The sequence below is a fragment of the Cololabis saira genome, chromosome 18 (genome assembly GCF_033807715.1).
Source record: "Cololabis saira isolate AMF1-May2022 chromosome 18, fColSai1.1, whole genome shotgun sequence".
Taxonomy (NCBI): Eukaryota; Metazoa; Chordata; class Actinopteri; order Beloniformes; family Belonidae; genus Cololabis; species Cololabis saira.
The window spans coordinates 33,843,035-33,862,899 of NC_084604.1; the positions used below are offsets into that span (position 1 = coordinate 33,843,035).

At 42.9% G+C, this 19,865-nt stretch overlaps 1 protein-coding gene across 2 annotated transcripts in view; it reads left to right on the top strand.

Moving 5' to 3' along the window:
- The first annotated feature begins 4,046 nt into the window (after positions 1-4,046).
- The window catches only part of runx2b (RUNX family transcription factor 2b), a 57,367-nt gene continuing 41,548 nt past the window's right edge, over positions 4,047-19,865 (top strand). The window contains exons 1-2 of one of the 2 annotated variants that reach the window (XM_061746670.1): positions 4,047-4,504; positions 4,723-4,846. In XM_061746670.1, the coding sequence (XP_061602654.1) occupies positions 4,789-4,846 (58 nt within the window). In that variant the 5' untranslated portion in view covers positions 4,047-4,504; positions 4,723-4,788. The remainder of the gene's footprint in view (positions 4,505-4,722; positions 4,847-19,865) is intronic. The other variant, XM_061746669.1, reaches the window with a different exon arrangement.

Here is a 19,865-nt window from a genome sequence, read left to right on the forward strand (position 1 = left end):
AAAACATCCTTCGTCCCCTCTAGATAGAATCTCTGCCGTTTTAAAAGAGTCCATGCTGCGATATCTGAGACTATAACATCATCACAGTTCAGATTTTCACCATCAAGGTTGTTTATCGCATGCCTCGCCACCCAAGAAGTTATGTTTCCTGCCATCTGAGAGGGGTTTGACGTTTATGCTTTATTTTTCATTCCATGTTTCAGACTCAATCATGATGTGCAAATTACATCCCCATCAAACTGTGTGTAATTTATTGTGGCTCGGTGGAACTCGCAGCAGCGCTGGACTTTGTCCTAAAGTTGAATGTTTCTGACAGAAAAGCATCCGTTTGCAGTAGACTCACAAATGTTTAGACGGTACCTTAAATATTTTTCTTGAAAAACCTCGGCATCGAGCATCAGAATAATCCGTAAACAGAGCCTGTCTCTGATACCGTCAGACCCACGAAAGTCTAACGACGATAGAGGATGCCGTTAAATGGGTCGAGGTTTTGAGTTTTCCTGTTTAGAGTGAAGGTGAACTGCGCTGTGACGTGACATGATCGATTAAACCTCTAACTGGAAACAGGTACCGTGTGTGTTATGTGATATTTGGTGTGTTTGCCGGATTTGAATAGCCCTTCCCTAAGGATTCTGTAGCATAGACTGGATCTCAAGAAGCATGTTCTTGTTTTAGAAAGCAAATATTTACGAAGCGGCAAGCCAAGGAAAATGTTTCACAGCACAAAAATAAGGAAGGCGGTGAAGACCTGTAGAAATGCTGTTGTGCTGTCGGGTTTATTCACGTTCTTTCATTTATCATGAGGTCAGTTTTAGTAGAAATGAGGGCAGAGATGCTGTTTCAAACACAACTTCCCTTAGCTTTTATACAGTAGATGAAACTATTGATAACAGTTTCTTAATGGTTTTATCTAAATGTCTCCATATTGGTGGAATGAAGTTAAAATGAAATGGCTACATATAACGATGTTTTAAAGAGGGACAATTGTGTCCGTTTTCTTTTCCTCGTTAACTTGACAGTTTACTCAGATCCTGATGAAATGTTTCTCACGTGTTTTATTCAAAATACCAGAGCTAAACTACAACAGCTCCCTTTTCAACCAACAGTTTACAGCTCTGTTCAAAACAGCCAGATTTAGGGGGTGGAGTCAGCCATACCATGCCCCTCCCCTCTTCTGAAAATTTGATGCCACAGTTTTGCATATTTTTTGCAGCACAGCACGTGCAGGATGATGTGAAGATGGGTGGAGAGATGAAGATGGGGAAGCTGGATGTTTCTACCCTGATCTGGGTCTGTGATGGCAAAGTTCCCTGCAAATTCAGATAGCTGACTGTAAAACACCTTATCAGATTCAGTCACCCCCCCGAAAAAAACCCACAGGGCTATGTTAGGTCAGAGTTTTTAATCAGGCTGGACCCAAATACTGAAATACCTGGATATGCATTTGTTAGGTGGACATCCGGTATTCACTTATCTGGATTTTAGTTTTTCCTCACGTAGCAAGTGACAGTCGTTGTCGATGACAATGTAAGCGCTCGCACTCACCGGCGGCCGTGAGCACCACCTGCAATAATACTTCAGTTCAATCGAGGCCTCTGACGTGCAATTAAGTGACTACAAAATATATTACTTCTTATTTTTTTCACTAGAATACATGTTTCTTTCCATCCAGGACACATCTGTCGTGCATTTCTCAGTCTGTCCGCTTTTCGTATAGTGCATGCGCAGCATGGTCAGTCACGAGCGTGTGGCCCTCATCCGTGTGATGTTGTGCGCGTGAACCACATTCGTTCAGCCCCATCGCCACCCGCTTCCATCACGGGAGAAAGCGAAGCTTCGTATAATTTGTTATAACTTTCTGCTGAAGCTCAGGAGCCCGTAAAACAGTATTTGGACCAGCCATTGTTTATAATTTCATAGTCACTTCAGACAATCAAATATATGCTCTCGAGCAAAGAAAGTTTTTTTTTTATATAACCACTTTACATCAAATTACTGACTATTGCTTTTACCTGGTTTATCAGTCTAGACTTCCTGCTTCAGGATATTATGTTGCAGCTGTCCGGTGTCAATGGTGAAGATTGGTTAAAAACAAAAACAACTTGCTTGACGCATCTCAGCCCTCTGAATCGTTCTGGTTTTATTTTACAGAGTTTCAATGCATGGCTCTCAGTCTGCAACAAGATGCTCCAAGTTAAAATTTGTTTTAAAAAAGAGCAACAAAGATGCCATTGAATTGTGAAACGTTATTTTTGGGATACATAATGTTCGAAACGTGGAATGGAAAAACTGCCGACTATACTGTTGGCAGCCAGTAAGAAATGTGTTACAAGAAATGGTTAAAAGTAGAACCCCCCACTATCGACGACTGGATTGGGATCATCTACGAGATCTATGTTATGGAGAAGATCTCTTCCTCCCTCAAGGTTGAGAAAGAAAACTTTTATAAGATCTGGTCCAAATGGACTGAGTATGTGAAACCAATCATATCTGATTTTATGTGAACTATTTCTTTATGTGATGTAATGACTGTAAACATGGGTGCGCTCCCTGGTTTTTTGATTTTTATTTTATTTTACTTTTTTTTATCTTTCTGTTAGTGTTTCCAATTACTGTTCATAAAAAATGCCTGGAGGACAGTAGGGACAGAATCATTTAAGTTAAAGTTTGAATGTATAAATGTGTAAGATGGTTTACTGCTGTTCTAAATAAAAAGAGAATTTAAAAAAAAAAAAAAAAAGAGCAACAATGTGAATAATGCGTAGACCATCTCGTGAAAAGTTCCCGTAAAATCGGTTCTGAGGACATTGCTCCTAAGAGGGCATTGATAGATCAAAGCTGTCAAAACTGTGAGCAATGACATTCAAATGCAATTATGTTATCATTATATTGAAATAAATGAAAAAGCACTTCAGTCACAGGGGCAGGACAGTAGACGATTATATTTAAATCATAATCAAAACATCATGTATGCGTGCTTCGGTTAAAAATCTGAGGGAACCGTTGACTGGATGATACATTTATATAAATAACAAGACTTTTATTTTGGCAGTCCATAAATCAGCAAAGATTTAAATTAATTACTCATCAGGAAGTAGGCATTTTCTAACAACAATAACAATTCCTGAGAAAGAAGCCTGGGGCACCACTCGGCTCATTACTGCTTAGTCACACGTGCCTACTGGTTAGTGACAAGACGGGATACGTTAACGCTTTTCCAGCTCTCAGCTTCATTCCGCGCATTCCTCCGCTCCCGTACCCGTTTTGATCGTTCCTCACAAACACCTGCGACCGCTGATCAAAGGCCAGCCGAGCTGAGATGTGCGAGGGTGTGTGAGGGTGTGTGTGCAGGCGTGAGCGTGTGTGTGTGTGTGGGAATCAGTGCCTGATTCATCCCCTCATTGTCAGGACCTGCCTGCCATCGGTGCGCTCGGCGTTTGGCTGGCCACTTCTGCAGGGCGTCCGTGTGCCAGCGTGGGTGTCGGCGAGACTGTGCGAAGGCATGTCTTCTACGGAGCCGACAGGTGGCTGTGATCTATGCCTTCTTACAGGAATCAACCCCCACCCCCATGTGTCACCTCTCTGACAGCCAAAAACAGTGCAGGCTCGGATGCACAAACAGAGCTATTAGAGCATGACACAATGGCGTGACTACTGTCTGCAACACCGTAAGAGGCGGGAGGAGGAGGAGGAGGGCAGGTCCAGAGGCAACTTTTCAGACACAGTTTTGTGTAAATAAGCAGAGCGTCGCACCACCTCTGCTTTCCCCTCACTCTCATCCAGTCCCCCCCCCCATTCTCTCTGCCTGCCGCACATCTGAGCACGCGCCCAGACGCACACACCCAGTCCCGACCAACAGCCATTCCCTCCTCACTCACACCCTCAAATCTTACCAAACTCCGCTCTCCTCGCTCAAAGGCAGGCAGGAGCAGTACAGCAGCCTGTTAAAGGAGTTGAGGGGAAGGAAAAGAGCGACAAAGTCAGGAGAGGAGGGGAGGGAGGGATGAAAGAGTGAAGGGGAGAGCGAGGCAGAGAGAGCGCTGTTCCCCATATGCCGAGGTGGGCATAGGCGGTTGAACAAGCTGCCCCCACTAAAGCCTCCTGACTCATGGGAGCGTCAGACCTCAATCCCCAGAGAGCCTGGAAACGCTGCCGATCCACGCGCAGAGGAGAAGGAGGGGAGCCTGAGAGGAGGAGGAAAAAACTCTGAGAAGAGGAGAGGGAAGAAAGCCACAACGGTAGGCTGTCCCATTCGGCTGCTGTGCCGTGATGACGTGAGAGGGCATGTGACCCAGGGTCTCCAGTGACGGCACATGGAGGGCAGGAAAGAGACGAGTTTTAAAGCTGGTGCCTTTTGGGTTGTGTGAGGGCTCTGCTCGCCTCCCAAACAACCACAGAACCACAGACGTGCGGCTCGGGGGTTGGTGTTTGAGGGCAACCTGGAGTGTAAATGGTTAATCGTCGCGGGCCAGCACCAGTCACAAGGACGGCGCTAAGCGAGTAAGTACGTTCCAACCACACTCGCCAAGCAAGCAAGTCCGACACCATCTGATCTATCCGCAAAGGCGATATTTGCCTCTGCTTTTTTTTTTTTTTTTTTTCTATAAAACCAAACCTGGTTGTTACTTGTGGTCATCCAAATAGTTGATACATAAAAGCATGTCTTGTGGATGGCTTTTCCATTTTTTTTCCCTCATGACATGCTTCGTGCTCTGGGTTTAGGACGTGTCAAGGGTCACGGAAACCACAGAGGAACAAAAGTGGGGCTTCCTGGAACCAGAGGCAGCTATGGCATCTAACAGTCTTTTCAGCACAGTGACACCATGTCAGCAGAACTTCTTCTGGGGTGAGTACATCGTTCGCTGGATGCAGAAGAGGCTGGGGTTGGGGTTGGGTTTGGGGGGCTCGGGTCACGGAGAGGACTTGGGGGTCATGTGTTGAGAATCTGGATAGTTCCTGCAAAGTTTTGTCATGATTTTTGGATCCGAGCGGAAAAGATTTGGGTCCAGCTGAGCAGAGAGAGAGGATCAACTGAGGTCATTGAGGGACCCGGCTATCAACGTCCAAAGCGTTTGTGGCAGGAGAAACCCAACGATCATCAAGGGTTTTTTTTTGTGGTGCGCAAATACTGACAAAAAAAAAAGAAAAGAAAAAAAAATCTGCACGGAGAGCTTCCAGTATATACTCCATGTGATGTTTATAAATATTTCTGAAAGAAGGAGATGACATGTTTGTGCAACATACCCTTAGATTTACAAAGCGATGCCATCGCAGAACCGAAAACAAAAGCGGGGGCGATATCTTTGACAGACGTAAACAGACGCTGCACAAGACAGTTTACAGTTGAGCATTAAAACAAGATGTGGGGATTACTGGGCTGTGTTCGTGTTTGGCGTCTTCTGTTGTGCGTGGAGGAGAGGTATTGATTGGTTTGCCAAGAGAGATCTGTGAACGCTTCCTGAAATTGTTCGGTCGCCCTGCCGTCATTAATTAATCCGTGTAAATTTCTGCAAAGTGCCTTGGAGCATTTATTCAGCTGATGTAAATCCAAAATGAGAGAGCAGTTGATCCATTTAGACCTTCATCCAGTAAATTTATGAGTGAAGTGTGCAGTCGTTCATTTATATTTATAACAACCACTTCACTCTGGTTCGTTGGATCTCCACGGGTAATTAGAAAACACCAGAGATGTTTTATCCTCAGACGCTCATTTGCCATATTTTTTTGTCGTTTTTTTTCCAGCTCTATGCTCAAGATCCTCTTTCCGGGATCTTTTGCAAATAGGACCAAAATAAATCCAAAACCTGTGAGCAGTGGCGCTGCATGGAGGCTTAATGATTTTCTGCTACCTGTGAAGGCCAGCGTGCACGCTCCAGCTCGTGGCCTCTGTTTTTGGTTTGCTTTATCGTATTGTGACAGCTACTTCACACGTTCTTAATTCCAGCTGCAAAATAAATGATCTTCCAGGTTTTGCCAGATGGATTTTCAAATTCAAACAAACATTTTCTGTCCCGTGCGACACGAGAAATAGCCTCAGTTTTAATAAAACCCGCCGCCACCACCACCTCTCCTCCGCCTCTCCTCCGCCTCCCTTCTCCAGTCCTCTTTTCCAAATCAAATGTTTGGAAGATGTTTTAAGGAAGCCGCTCGGTGGTGAGACGCCGCAGCTCCACACAGAAGCAGGGTGGCTCCTAATTCGCTCTGAAAGCTGGGCGAGAGTAAGCGTCTTCCAACAATCACCACCACCTATTACCGTTTTAACCCCGCTGACCTCTCGGCGTGTCTCAAGGGTTCGGGGCTGCGGGAGGACAAGAGGAGAGGAGCAGGAAATTGAAAGCACGTTGTAGTGAAGCCAAAGGAGGGCAGGGAGGGAGAAGCATCGCAGGAGCTTGCAGATGTTCAGGTGGAGAGACTCGGAGGGGAGATAATCCCTGATCAGTCCTCGTGCAGCGTCGTTGATTGATGCTGCGCCGCGCCTCATTGACATCGCCCCTGTTTATGTACATCTGAGCTGTAAATCTGTCAGTACGACCACAAAAAGTCCCCTTGACGGCGCAGTGTGATTTTGCAAGACCACCAGCTCTTTCTGTTGTATTTATAATTCTGAATAAATAAATGCAGTGTGCTGTGCCATGTCAGAACTTAGAATTGGCATCCCGAATATTTTCACTCTGGTCAAACGGTCGGGATGTGAGTTTGAGTGACACTCTGTTCATTAATGCATCTCTTGTTAATGTTATTTTAGAGGCATAAAAGCATCAACTAAATCTATTTTTTTTTTCCACAATCATGATTAAAATCAACTCTTGTGCTTCTGCTTTTATTTTTAGATTTTTTTCATTTGAGGTCTTTTGCTTCAATGTATCTCCTGATTCACTTTGTTTGGCACCAGCCGGCGTGATGGAAGCCTCATTATTCCATCTATATTTGTTTTTATTAAGAACATTTTTAATTTTGAAGTGAGTATACATTTCCAGCAATAAACCGAGTTGACTTGAGGAAGCGGGCAAAATAATCGAAATTGAGAAAGAGGGCTCATTAAAATATGCCTTGGCGTTTACATCACTCGCTTTTCACTGAATAGCTTCAAATCCATTTTTTTTTTTCCTTTTTTTTTTTTTTTTTATAACTTCTCATACTGGCAGATCAGATGGAGAGGGATGAATAATTTTCAACATGTGTGGCACCCACTCAACCACCGTGCCTCTCCAGGGAACATTTATGTGCCTATTTTCTCTATTACAAACTTAATTACATATAGACAATTAAGTCATGGGAGCAATTATTGTTCAGTAAAGTCATGCAGTCACAGTAAAGAAAGAAAGAAAAAAAAAAAAAAAAGCGCTTACACAGACAGACCCAAATCAACACGATCAAACGCGAAGCATGGACGATGTGGTAAATATCTGAAGGCTCCAGGCGGAAAACTTTCCCCCCCAGAAAAAATGTCCGATAATTTGCAGGGAAACCGTATATGTATTTGAGAAAGGCAGCTTCTGTTGCCTTAGATCTAACCACAGGCCTGCTTCTTGGAGACATCTTAAAAGTGAACCAGACATCCTCCCTCCTCTCCTTCTCCTCTCCTCCCCCTCCAGCCGGGGAGAGACGTGAAGACCACTCATCAATAGGTAATTTGAAAATGCCAGAGGGGGAAAATTCGGAGCGCTTCACTGGCTACTACTGTGCAGCGAAGAACTCTTTTCCTCAACTCCAGAGCTCAAAGGAACTCTATTTAGCGTTGCTTAATTGTACCTCTCTAGGCAAACATGTTATTTAATCCCCAGCAGGGTCATACTGACGGAGCAAAATGTAGATGTTTGTGTTTGCAGGCTGCGCCAACTATTAGAACTTATTACTGTTTGTGGTTCACATTAGTCTACATTATTCCTGAGGGTAATCAGAGGCGCAGAGTGTTAATGTGACCGGGGTTTAATCAAAGATAGATTAATTGCTCTGCAATTTCACTAAAAACGTACAGGCAGTGAATGGTGGGCTGACTTGTGGCCAAAAATAAACTCCGGGGCAGTTATTAAGGCCTGAATGAGAGTGTCATGGGAACACTATAACCTGTGATTTTTAATGGCCTGAAATATGTTGTTCTCACTGTTTTGGAAACGTTATTTTGTCATCCCCGGCGTTTCTAGGTGAAGCGAATGTTGCTGGGGACAACAGAAGTACGAGAGCTTGATTTTCGTTTTTAACTAATGAAATGCCTACCGAAACATAAATCATTTCTTTCTGATGAAGCCGCAGTTGAGGAAACTGCTCCGACTTGTTATTTAAAGCAAAGTACCGGTATGTCATCTGGCCGGTAAGCTGCTGCAACATTGTTGTCTCCCTCAACCTATTGACTCGCTGCAACGCTGACTTTTCTTCCTCTGTCTAAATAAAGCAGTGAAAATTTGTTGAAGCAAGTGAGATTACACTAATCCCTGTAATGTGGAGACTGCAACAACAAATGGAGAATTTAGTGTAAATACTCACAAGACACTGTGTATTATCACTGCGTATTATCCCTCGTTTTATCCCCCGTATCCAGTAGCTGTGAGACTAATTACACTATTATCATAAGGTGGTCTGCCAGTTGACTCTGCTTACTGTGAGGTTCTGCCTATTTGACTTGTTGAGAATAGACTAAAAAAAAGTCAAATTTGTTAAACACTGTCTGCGAGTGCTTTTTAATCAGGTTCCCTTTTGTTTTTAAACAGAGCTGTGCAAATGTTTCACATCTCCACTATTTTCACTCCAGTTTAAAAGCCAAATGGTGTGTTGTTTTTTGCAAAAAAACTTTTGGCCAAGGCGTTATTCTTTTTAAATACACAGTTACGAGACCAGTTAATGATTTCGTGTTAACCAGCGAAGCTTTTAATACAATTCCATTGTGAAGACCCTGCAAGCCCCATCGTCTATTTCAATAGCTTTGGGTGCCGGGTGATTTACTGTTATCCGATATAAGCCCGCAGAGGGGAAGTAACTACCTAACACGTTGAGAACTGGTCTGTCTTGGAGCCGCTTTCGCCCTAATGAAACGCAACACCAGACGCTTTAACCCAGTTCGCTGCAGCTCCTTCTGCGTCACGTCCTTTTTCCCCCTCGTGCTTTTATTTGAGCTGTTTGAGACCAAAGATGGCTTTAAGAAGAGCTGATATAGCGTGCTCTCAAACCACAGGAAAAGCCCAGCATCACTTCGCTTCCCCGCTCCCCTTCCTTCAGAAACGGCTTCCTCGCTCGCTCGCTCGCTCGTTGCTTTTCCGTCAGGAGGAAATATGGAGCGTCGACCTTCCTCCTGTTTGGGTTCGGCTCGTAACGGCGTGAGTGGGAGCGCGGCGGCGGCGGCGGCTACGAGACCTGACACAAGGCCTTACCTGTTCTGCCCCACGCTGGAAGAGGAAAGGGCAAGTTTTTCGCCTTGTTAGTTTAATCTGAAAGGAATGTGCTATCCCCTCTGACTCTGGGCCAGACTCCCTAATATGTATACTTTCAAACAAATCGTGACAAGGGCACGCGCCGGTCTGGGCTTTTTTATGGTGCAAATTTCATTATTTACATGTAGCATGTCAAAAAAAATGCGCTTTGTTGCAAGTTATGGATGCTTGTCTTTCGGTGGCCGTCATTACTAGTCGTCATAGACTTAGAAAAAGAGTGTGGTGGAGGAATTGAGCTTTTTTTTTTCAAATTACATCATTACGGAGCAATAACTTGGTCTTGTGGTCAACCCGGGTGTGAGAATAGCACAGTAAATACTGTACGTGTGTGCGTTAAAGGTGTCACAGGAAGATCTGACCGCCTGATTAATGCTCTCACTCAAACTGGCACCTGGAACCAATCACACCCCTCCTCCTCCTCCTCCTTCTCCTTCTCCTCATCCTCCTCCTCCTCCGCCTCCTCCTCCTGCTGCCACCAATTCACTATATGTTTATGTGTGTGCTTTTCATACACTGCGCCTTCAGAGGGAGCGAGGGTGGGCGTCGAGCGGGAGGAGCAGATGGGACCGGGGGGACTCGGGGCGGAAGAGAAGAAAGGTGTGTGTGCAGGGGGGAGAACAATAGGTGGACGTGCAGCGGAGGGTATGGGGTGTCATTAATAGCACACAGGCCCCATCTCCTAATTTGCTCAAATTACCTGCCCACGCAGTGGGGCCTCCCTGCCAGCGCTGAGGTGTGAACACAACAGATCAAATACACCTGAAAATCAGAGAGCCCACCCATCCAGCAACGCCCACACCAGCCTTTTATGGTGGTCGGAAAGTCTGTGCATTAGAGGACGACGACATGTTTATTTCTTGTTAAGGCAGACGTCACAAAAAGTCATTTTTAAAGTCATGAAAAGCAGGAAAGAGGATAAAAGCACAAAAAGATGGAAATTCCAAGAAGACTGATTTGTGCTTTTGAAAGATCGAGCGGGACTTTTATAAACCACCTCCCATATGGCACTATGGGGGTGGCCCTTTTACCATCCTCTTTCCTTCCTCGTCCCCTTTCTTCCCTTTCCTTCCTTCCTCTTCTTCCCTTTTAACCCCCACCCCCCCCCCACTGCTTCCCTCCCACGTACGCTTTCAGGAAAAAGGGTGATGACAAATGTGATGGGGAGGCGATGCTTTGGCCACCGCAACAATCAGAGTCACCAGCGCTGCACCACCTGTGGCGCACACACACACACGCACACACACACACACACACACACACACACACACACACACACACACACACACACACACACACACACACATGGAGAGCTTTTCCAGTGTGCTCGGAGACACCGAAATGAAATATGCCCCAGAGACACAAAAGGGGCCACGGGAGTGTGTGTAGGTGTGTTTAGTGGGATGCTAGTCTTTGAACTTTGAATGGTGTGTGTAGCTGATATTGACAAGTCTCTGGGGAGACGAGGGAAGCCAGAAAAGGTAGCTGTCGTTTGTAAAGTGGCCTCCAGAGAGGGAGGGAGAGAAAGAAAGAAAGAAAGAAAGAAAGAAAGAAAGAAAGAAAGAAAGAAAGAAAGAAAGAAAGAAAGAAAGAAAGAAAGAAAGAAAGAAAGAAAGAAAGAAAGAAAGAAAGAATTGTATCACCTACATCCATAACTTTTGCATGAATGAATGTTGGAGATTCATTCTTGACCACAGAAATAACAAGAAAATAAAAAGGAATGCTCTATATTTGTTGTTTTATTCTTCACATGGAGGAAGGAAGGAAGGAAGGAAGGAAGGAAGGAAGGAAGGAAGGAAGGAAGGAAGGAAGGAAGGAAGGAAGGAAGGAAGGAAGGAAGGAAGGAAGGAAGGAAGGAAGGAAGGAAGGAAGGAAGGAAGGAAGGAAGGAATGAGCCTGAAAGAAAGAAAGAAAGAAAGAAAGAAAGAAAGAAAGAAAGAAAGAAAGAAAGATATGAGCCAGAAAGAAAGAAAGAAAGATATGAGCCAGAAAGAAAGAAAGAAAGAAAGAAAGAAAGAAAGAAAGAAAGAAAGAAAGAAAGAAAGAAAGAAAGAAAGAAAGATATGAGCCAGAAAGAAAGAAAGAAAGATATGAGCCAGAAAGAAAGAAAGAAAGAAAGAAAGAAAGAAAGAAAGAAAGAAAGAAAGAAAGAAAGAAAGAAAGAAAGAAAGAAAGAAAGAAAGAAAGAAAGAAAGAATTGTGTCACCTACATCCATAACTTTTGTATGAATGAATGTTGGAGATTCATTCTTGACCACAGAAATAACAAGAAAATAAAAAGGAATGCTCTATATTTGTTGTTTTATTCTTCACGTGTTCATACCTACGTAGCTTTTATGCACATCCTAAAGGTTTCCAACGTTACTACAGCCAAAATCTGCTCTGGCAGGTATTTCTCTGTCCCACAAGTCCGACTGCTGCTTAACAGCCTGGAGCCTGGGCTCGTCCTCGGTTATGTACTGTAGTTGCATCACCGTGCGTTGGCATGTGCCACTTGGTATCCAGAATGCATGCGTTTATCACGACTTTTGAGGATAAGCATGAGTGACAGCTGCATTTGAACTTTTTCTTTTTCCGGTCAGCTGACCAATCAGAGCGCTCTGGCTGGTCTTAAAGAGACAGGGGCCAAAAACGGACCGTTTCAGACATAATTGGACAAGCAATAGTGCAGAAATGTACAGTACGAGGGAAATAAGACGTCATTTTTTTAGAATATATTTCCTAGAAGTGAAATGATCAACCTGGACTTGTGCATGTTATGGGCCCTTTAATGTAAATGTTCTTGTTCCAGAGGTTTTTCATTTCATCAGAAGATGAGGATGTTAAATAGGGATGGGCGATATTTTACCGTTCACGATATACCGTCAAAAAAATTCCCCACGGTGAGAATTTGTCGTCTTGCCATAAAAACGATAAATTCCCGTTGGTTCTGCATTAAATCCATGCACAACGTACGTGAAAGAAGGAAGGAAGGAAGGAAGGAAGGAAGGAAGGAAGGAAGGAAGGAAGGAAGGAAGGAAGGAAGGAAGGAAGGAAGGAAGGAAGGAAGGAAGGAAGGAAGGAAGGAAGGAAGGAAGGAAATGAGCCTGAAAGAAAGAAAGAAAGATATGAGCCTGAAAGAAAGAAAGAAAGAAAGAAAGAAAGAAAGAAAGATATGAGCCAGAAAGAAAGAAAGAAAGAAAGAAAGAAGAAGAAAGAAAGAAAGATATGAGCCAGAAGAAAGAAAGAAAGAAAGAAAGAAAGAAAGAAAGAAAGAAAGAAAGAAAGAAAGAAAGAAAGATATGAGCCAGAAAGAAAGAAAGAAAGAAAGAAAGAAAGAAAGAAAGAAAGAAAGAAAGAAAGAAAGAAAGAAAGAAAGAAAGAAAGAAAGAAAGAAAGAAAGAAAGAAAGAAAGAAAGAAAGAAAGAAAGAAAGAAAGAAAGAAAGAAAGAAAATTCCCATTGATGACGTTTTTGTATTGTTTTTTTTTTATCGTTATCGGGATAAATGCCAGAAATGATCGTGATAAATTTTTTAGTCCATACCGCCCATCCCTAATGTTAAACTACATAGTTATAAACAGTAGCATTAAAGTCTCCAGGCACCTCAACCGATGAATTAGAGTTATGTTAATCTACTTCCTATAAATCCCAAATAGGAAGTCGACTTAAAGTGTGAGCACTTTCTGTCTTAACTTCGCTGAAGTCTGCACGACTCCAGATTGTACAAAAAAAAAAACAAAAAAAAAAAAGTTTCAAACAAATTCTGCTTGAGCAGCAGTGTTACAAAACTGCAAAAATCCCTCTATGTTACATTTCAAGTTGTTTGAAAGCACTTTCCTGTTACTGGGGCAGAAGTCTTTTGAGAACTTAAACCGTTGTTTTTTTGTTGATCCCTGAGCTGTTCCAGTTTACACATATCCGAGCCAATCACGCGCGCTCAGACGAGCGGCTCTGATGGATCAAAGTGTGTATACCTGCACGCCGTCTGATCCTCCAGCGTGGAGATGCATCCTGTCACTCACCCAGACAGCTGCTGTCGTACAGTCCTCTGTAGTCGCTTTTGTTGTCGCAGTTAAAAGTTTCCCTTCAACTGTTGCTCTGTTCATTTTTATTTTGTTTTTCCCCAAAGGAAATAGGCCTATCTCTCCTCCCCCCCCCCCTTTTTGGACAAAGACCAATAACAGGCGTTTTCCACTTCACTTCTCCTGATGCTGAATGAGCAAAGGAGGATCCCAGAGGAGCTGGAATATTTTATTAGAGTGATATTTTGAAAGCCTCTCTCCTCCGCCTGTCTTTCTTCCACTCTGATGGAATTTGAGGATGCTTCAACATATCTGCATGTGTGTGTGTGTGAAAGAAAACAGCTCATACAGAGCTAAGATGTTTCAAAGTTACGGCTAAATAACAGGGTGGAAGCTCCGGTCTCTTGAGTTGCATTCTGTTTTCTTTTTTATTCCTGCTTGGGAGGAGGATTGGGGAGAAGAAAAAAAAAAAAAGAAGGAAAAAAAAAAAGCCCAAGAGGGACAGAAAGTGAGCAGTTTAGTCTCAGGAGAATTACTCTGAGCAAAAAAACAAGAATAGCGCTCAATCCTTTTTGCTGACAAACACTTTTTTAATGCAAGGGTGTGTTTTTGTGAAGTTTCCGGATCTTTTCGTCTTCTTAAGGGTTCTATTTTGATATTGTAATGTTGATTCAACAAAGCTTTTGAGAGATTTAAGGGAAAAACAAAGCGAGTGAGGGATATCAGTATAAATGGAAACAAGGGGGTTCCTTAAAAACACAGAAAATGTTAATTTAAGAAAATACATAGCTCAAAAATTGTCTTTGCAGTGCTCCCGAGCACATTTATCTTCACTTATTCAACCGTCACCCTCACATGAATACACCTACACTCTCTCTCAAGCCTTCACGCCCAGACAGAAACACACGCCCTTTGCCTACAACGACCCTGCACATGCAGCAGAAACAGTAGAGTCGGTCTCGCTGGTAAACAAAACAGTGAGAGGCTGCTGGGAGTCTTCACAGGGCCTCCAAATTATAGTCTGGTTAACCAAAGTCTCAGAAACTACCCCCCCACCCCCCCCATTTTTTTTTTTTTTTTTACTGGAGCTTGCACATATACTGTACGTACACACCCACGTACATATGGGCACATGACCTGTGCACATTAAAGGAGCTATGCAGGCGCACATTAAAAAGTTGCAATCAGGTTCTGGGAGGTTTTTTTGTGCTACAGTTTAGGGTACATAGTTTTATAGGCCTAAGAGAGACTGACAGGGAAGCACACCCCAAGGGTCTGTAATTAATATCACCCAATCATGAAACACACAGCGTGAGACTGTTTTAATTCTTCACATGGAGGAAGGAAGGAAGGAAGGAAGGAAGGAAGGAAGGAAGGAAGGAAGGAAGGAAGGAAGGAAGAAGGAAGGAAGGAAGGAAGGAAGGAAGGAAGGAAGGAAGGAAGGAAGGAAGGAAGGAAGGAAGGAAGGAAATGAGCCTGAAAGAAAGAAAGAAAGAAAGAAAGAAAGAAAGAAAGAAAGAAAGAAAGATATGAGCCAGAAAGAAAGAAAGAAAGAAAGAAATGAGCCAGAAAGAAAGAAAGAAAGAAAGAAAGAAAGAAAGAAAGAAAGAAAGAAAGATATGAGCCAGAAAGAAAGAAAGAAAGAAGAAAGAAAGAAAGAAAGAAAGAAAGAAAGAAAGAAAGAAAGAAAGAAAGAAAGAAAGAAGAAAGAAAGAAAGAAAGAAAGAAAGATATGAGCCAGAAAGAAAGAAAGAAAGAAAGATATGAGCCAGAAAGAAAGAAAGAAAGAAAGAAAGAAGAAAGAAAGAAAGAAAGAAAGAAAGAAAGAAAGAAAGAAAGAAAGATATGAGCCAGGAAAAAAAGAAAGAAAGAAGAAAGAAAGAAAGAAAGAAAGAAAGAAAGAAAGAAAAAAGAAAGAAAGAAAGAAAGAAAGAAAGAAAGATATGAGCCAGAAAGAAAGAAAGAAAGAAAGAAAGAAAGAAAGAAAGAAAGAAAGAAAGATATGAGCCAGAAGAAAGAAAGAAAGAAAGATATGAGCCAGAAAGAAAGAAGAAGAAAGAAAGAAAGAAAGAAAGAAAGAAAGAAAGAAAGAAAGAAAGAAAGAAAGAAAGAAAGAAAGAAAGAAAGAAAGAAAGAAAGAAAGAAAGAAAGAAAGAAAGAAAGAAAGAAAGAAAAGAAAGAAAGAAAGAAAGAAAGAAAGAATTGTATACATCCATAACTTTTGTATGAATGAATGTTGGAGATTGATTCTTGACCACAGAAATAGCAAGAAAATAAAAACGAATGCTCTATATTTGTTGTTTTATTCTTCACATGTTCATACCTACGTAGCTTTTATGCACATCCTTAAGGTTCCGCACATTAAAAAGTGCAATCAGGTTCTGGGAGGTTTTTTTGTGCTACAGTTTAGGGTACATAGTTTTACAGGCCTAAGAGAGACTGACAGGGAAGCACACCCCAAGGGTCTGTAATTAATATCACCCAATCATGAAACACACAGCGTGAGACTGATGAAAAAGAATCCCCTCGCAAGTAAACACTGGTTTAATGTTTACAGCGTTTGACCGTGCATATCCATTTTATGTATCTAAGGTTTTCTTTACTGGCAAATGATGATTTGTTTGGCCTGAAGGATGTTCACTGAGCTATATGATAAGGCTTTGTGGTCTGCAAGACATCAGACACTCACCTCTTTTTGCTTGGAAAAAGCAAGAAGAGCTCTTTTTTTGGTGAGACAGTCTTTTAAACTGTCATTTGGTGAGAGGAGGTTGGATTGTTTAGAGGTTTCTTAATTGTCTTTAAGTGAGTTCTGCAACCTACTGGGGACAGTTTTCGGTCCCTCACGGATGTGCGAGCCTCTCCCAATGATGTATGATGCCATAAAATCCGGGTTAAAATATTTAAGATGATCAGATCTCGCAAATTATTCGCCGTAAATCTTGCGCTTCCAGAATGTATTCCAAGCGGACAATTTAATTGTCAGCTCGAGACCACATCCCAGCAACCCTGTTGCCAGAGAGGGATATTTCACGCGTGTGACGTTCAAATTATCAGCTTTGCCATAACACAACACCGCAGAATAGATTGTGCTTGAAGGACAGTGTTTCACAACGTAATTGATGTCCCTCATGGGACCCGGCAGTCGATAAGTCTCCGTTTAGGACTCGATTTAGGCACTATAAAGTTGGCGTCATCCTAGTCTCGGCTAGGGGCAGAGAAGACACGGAGCGAAATCCTCACCCTGGAATAAGTGCATGTGGAAAATACAGGATCATAGGTCAGATAATCAAACAATAGTCATTTATCCCTTGGAAACTTCCCTCAACTTTGATCGTTTTTTCCTTGAAACCATCTTTTTCCGAGGATGACTGTAATTGATTTTATCTGAAGACATCGCAGGCTGCAGGCTATGAAAGTGAGCTCCATCCACTCGTCTCTTTTCTCTTACACCCCCACCTTGGTGTGACTCATCTCTGACCAGTAGCCTAATGAGCTCAGTGTAATTATAGGCTAAGGTTTAAGGCAAATGCCAATCTCTGAGGGAGCGCTGCGTCAGCCATGACATTCCCAACTTAACTCTTAACTCATCCAGCACACAGAGCGTCAGAAGCAGCACGCTGGGCCTCTCCGAATGCTCGCGAGCCAAGTCTTCTTGGGGCCACTCTGACATGTGAATTGTTTGGAATTCAAACTAGCATGTATGGCTCCAGGTTGCAGAGTTCAGGCTGGGTGTTTTGGATTTGCTCCGAGCTGGACCGTCTTCAGGAAGAGATCAGGAACGAGAGAAGGAGAGCAAACACTCAGAAGTCGAGGCGTTTTTGGTCAAAGTACACCCATTATGATGGATTTCTCTGCTGACCCTGTTCAATTTTTCCATTTATCTGATTGGCCCGCTGTCTCAACACTGGATATATTCACTTGACTTTACTGACAGTTTTGATGTTTGACTGCCCATCGGTCCGCAAGAAAAATTTATCTAAGGCTTTCCTGTCCATTTTACACACAGCAGAAGTCCAGTCGTGATCCCCTTAGCTGTGATCTCAGCCAAACACAACAGATTGTAAATTTAATATGAATTTTAAGTGCTCCAAAACTAAAAATGTATATGAAAACGTTTCCAGGCGAGGTTTTTTTCTCCATTCATGGTTAAATGTTTATGTCTGTGTGCAATTGAGCATCCATGACTGATCCAAACCTCCTTACACCAATTTGCACCCAATGCACTGAGACATTCCTCCACCTTCCTTACCTCCATGTACAGTATATACAGTGGTGTAAAGTAACGAATTACAAGTACTTCGTTATTGTACTTAAGTAAGATTTTTGAGAATTTGTACTTTTATTGATACTTTCATTTTTCTGTACTTTTACTTTTAGTTCGTTACATTTTCAAGGAAAAAATCGTACTTTTAATCCGCTATATTTAAAATTGGACACCGTCGTTACTCGCTACAAATTAAAGAACAGCACAGCGGGGGCTGATTTATGGTTCTGCGTTACACCGGCGCAGAGCTACGGCGTAGGGTACGCGGCGACGCGCACCCTACACCGTAGCCTACGGCGTAAGGGGTGCGTCGATTTAACGCGGAACCATGAGGTGGACGTGAAGGAAGAGGGGGCGCGTGAATATACCGAGAAGGAGCCCCGCAGCTCCCGGGAGAGTTGCGCCGCAGAGGCGGGCCGGAAGGCCGGAGGAACCGCCGTCGCGTCGAGTACCGAGGAGGACTGAAGCCTGAATTATGGTTCCGCGTTAAATCGACGCAGAGCCTCGCCGTTGGTGTAAACGCGGGAACCATAAATCAGCCTTGAGCGGCAGCCGACGCTTGTCATTGCGCACCATTCTTTGATTCACCCCTTCTAAGGTGGTTTTGGCATTTAAAAGTTCAAAAGTCAGCTGGGGTTGCTTAATGTTTGTCACTGCATATACAGGCTGGGGGTGGACCTGTCAGCGGGGCCAATGGGGTACAGCAGCAGTGATGAGCAAAGGGAGAAATTAAAATGGGGTAATGGAAACAAACACTAAAGGGGTCAGAATAATATCACCATTATTTACAGTTGTAAGCAAATTCTTGGATTCTTCATTTCTTTGCAATCCTTTTGAAAATAATTTTGTACTTTGAATTTTGTACTTTGTACTTTGTACTTTGTACTTTTTACTTTTGTACTTAAGTACATTTTACACCATGTACTTTGGTACTTTATTATATTTAAGTTGAGGTACTTTTATACTTTTACTTAAGTAATGTTCTTAATGGTACTTTTTACTTTTACTCAAGTAATTTTCAAGCAGAAAATTTGTACTTTTACTTAAGTACAATATTTTTGTACTTTTTCCACCTCTGAGTATATACATACATACATACATCCTTCCCCCCCCGACTCCTTTCCTGCCTTATTCCAGCCAATGCCCAAATGGTCCAGTCTCGACACAGCTCTGCATAAGGCCAAGTGATAGCCGATACCCCCTACGAGCACCGGTCTGGGCTACTGCTTTGCCTGCGTCTTGCCATGCAGTCACTCTATCTATCTCTCTTGCGTTGCCTCACATAAATCATCCCAAACTCGCACTACAACGTACAGCGACAACAGAAAGAAATACCCCTCTGTGAATCTGGTATTGGTTTTACTCGCATAATGACACACGGGGCCTAAACGGTCTTGGATACATGAGAACAGCATGTCTTGCAGATGTACTATAAATATTTTGATACTAGCCGGCTAGTTTGCTGAGAGGAAGTAGACCAGTGAAATACACAGAGGAAGGGGAAAAGTGTAAAGTGGAATGTTGGCCCAGCCCGAGTGTCTGTATTGTCTTTAGCACCTACAGAGGGTCTTGGTCCAAGAAAAACGCTCTTTACGGTATCCCTGCTCCCAGCCGTGGGCCGGTACCACCCCTGGATATGCTGCGTTTCCATCAGGCCAATCCGTCACACCGGTCTCCCCGGAGGGCGAGCTCCGTGTTTGACTAATGGCATGGTCGGACGTGATTGAGTGACAGATGTTTTGAAGGGAAAACCAGCACAGCCTTAGGGACAAATCTGGGACCACGTCAACGAAAAGGCAAGCGGTTGAACTAAAAGGGACTAATAGTCAGAGGTGGGTAGTAACGAGTTACATTTACTCCGTTACATTTACTTGAGTAAGTTTTGGGAATGTTGTTACTTTTAGGAGTAGTTTTGAATCACTATACTTTGTACTTTTACTTGAGTAGATTTGTGAAGAAGAAACTGTTCCTCTTACTCCGCTACATTAGGCTACGTTTGAGCTGTTACTTTTCTTTTATCCCTTTTATCCACGTACGCGTCAATCTCATGACATCACTGGGTGATTCTTTGGGAAAAACGTTTGTTTTTGCATGTTTTGTCACATTTACACAGACTCAAACACACACAGAGTTTCTATGAGTTCATGTTTGTTCTAGTTCTGCCTGGTTAAAAAAG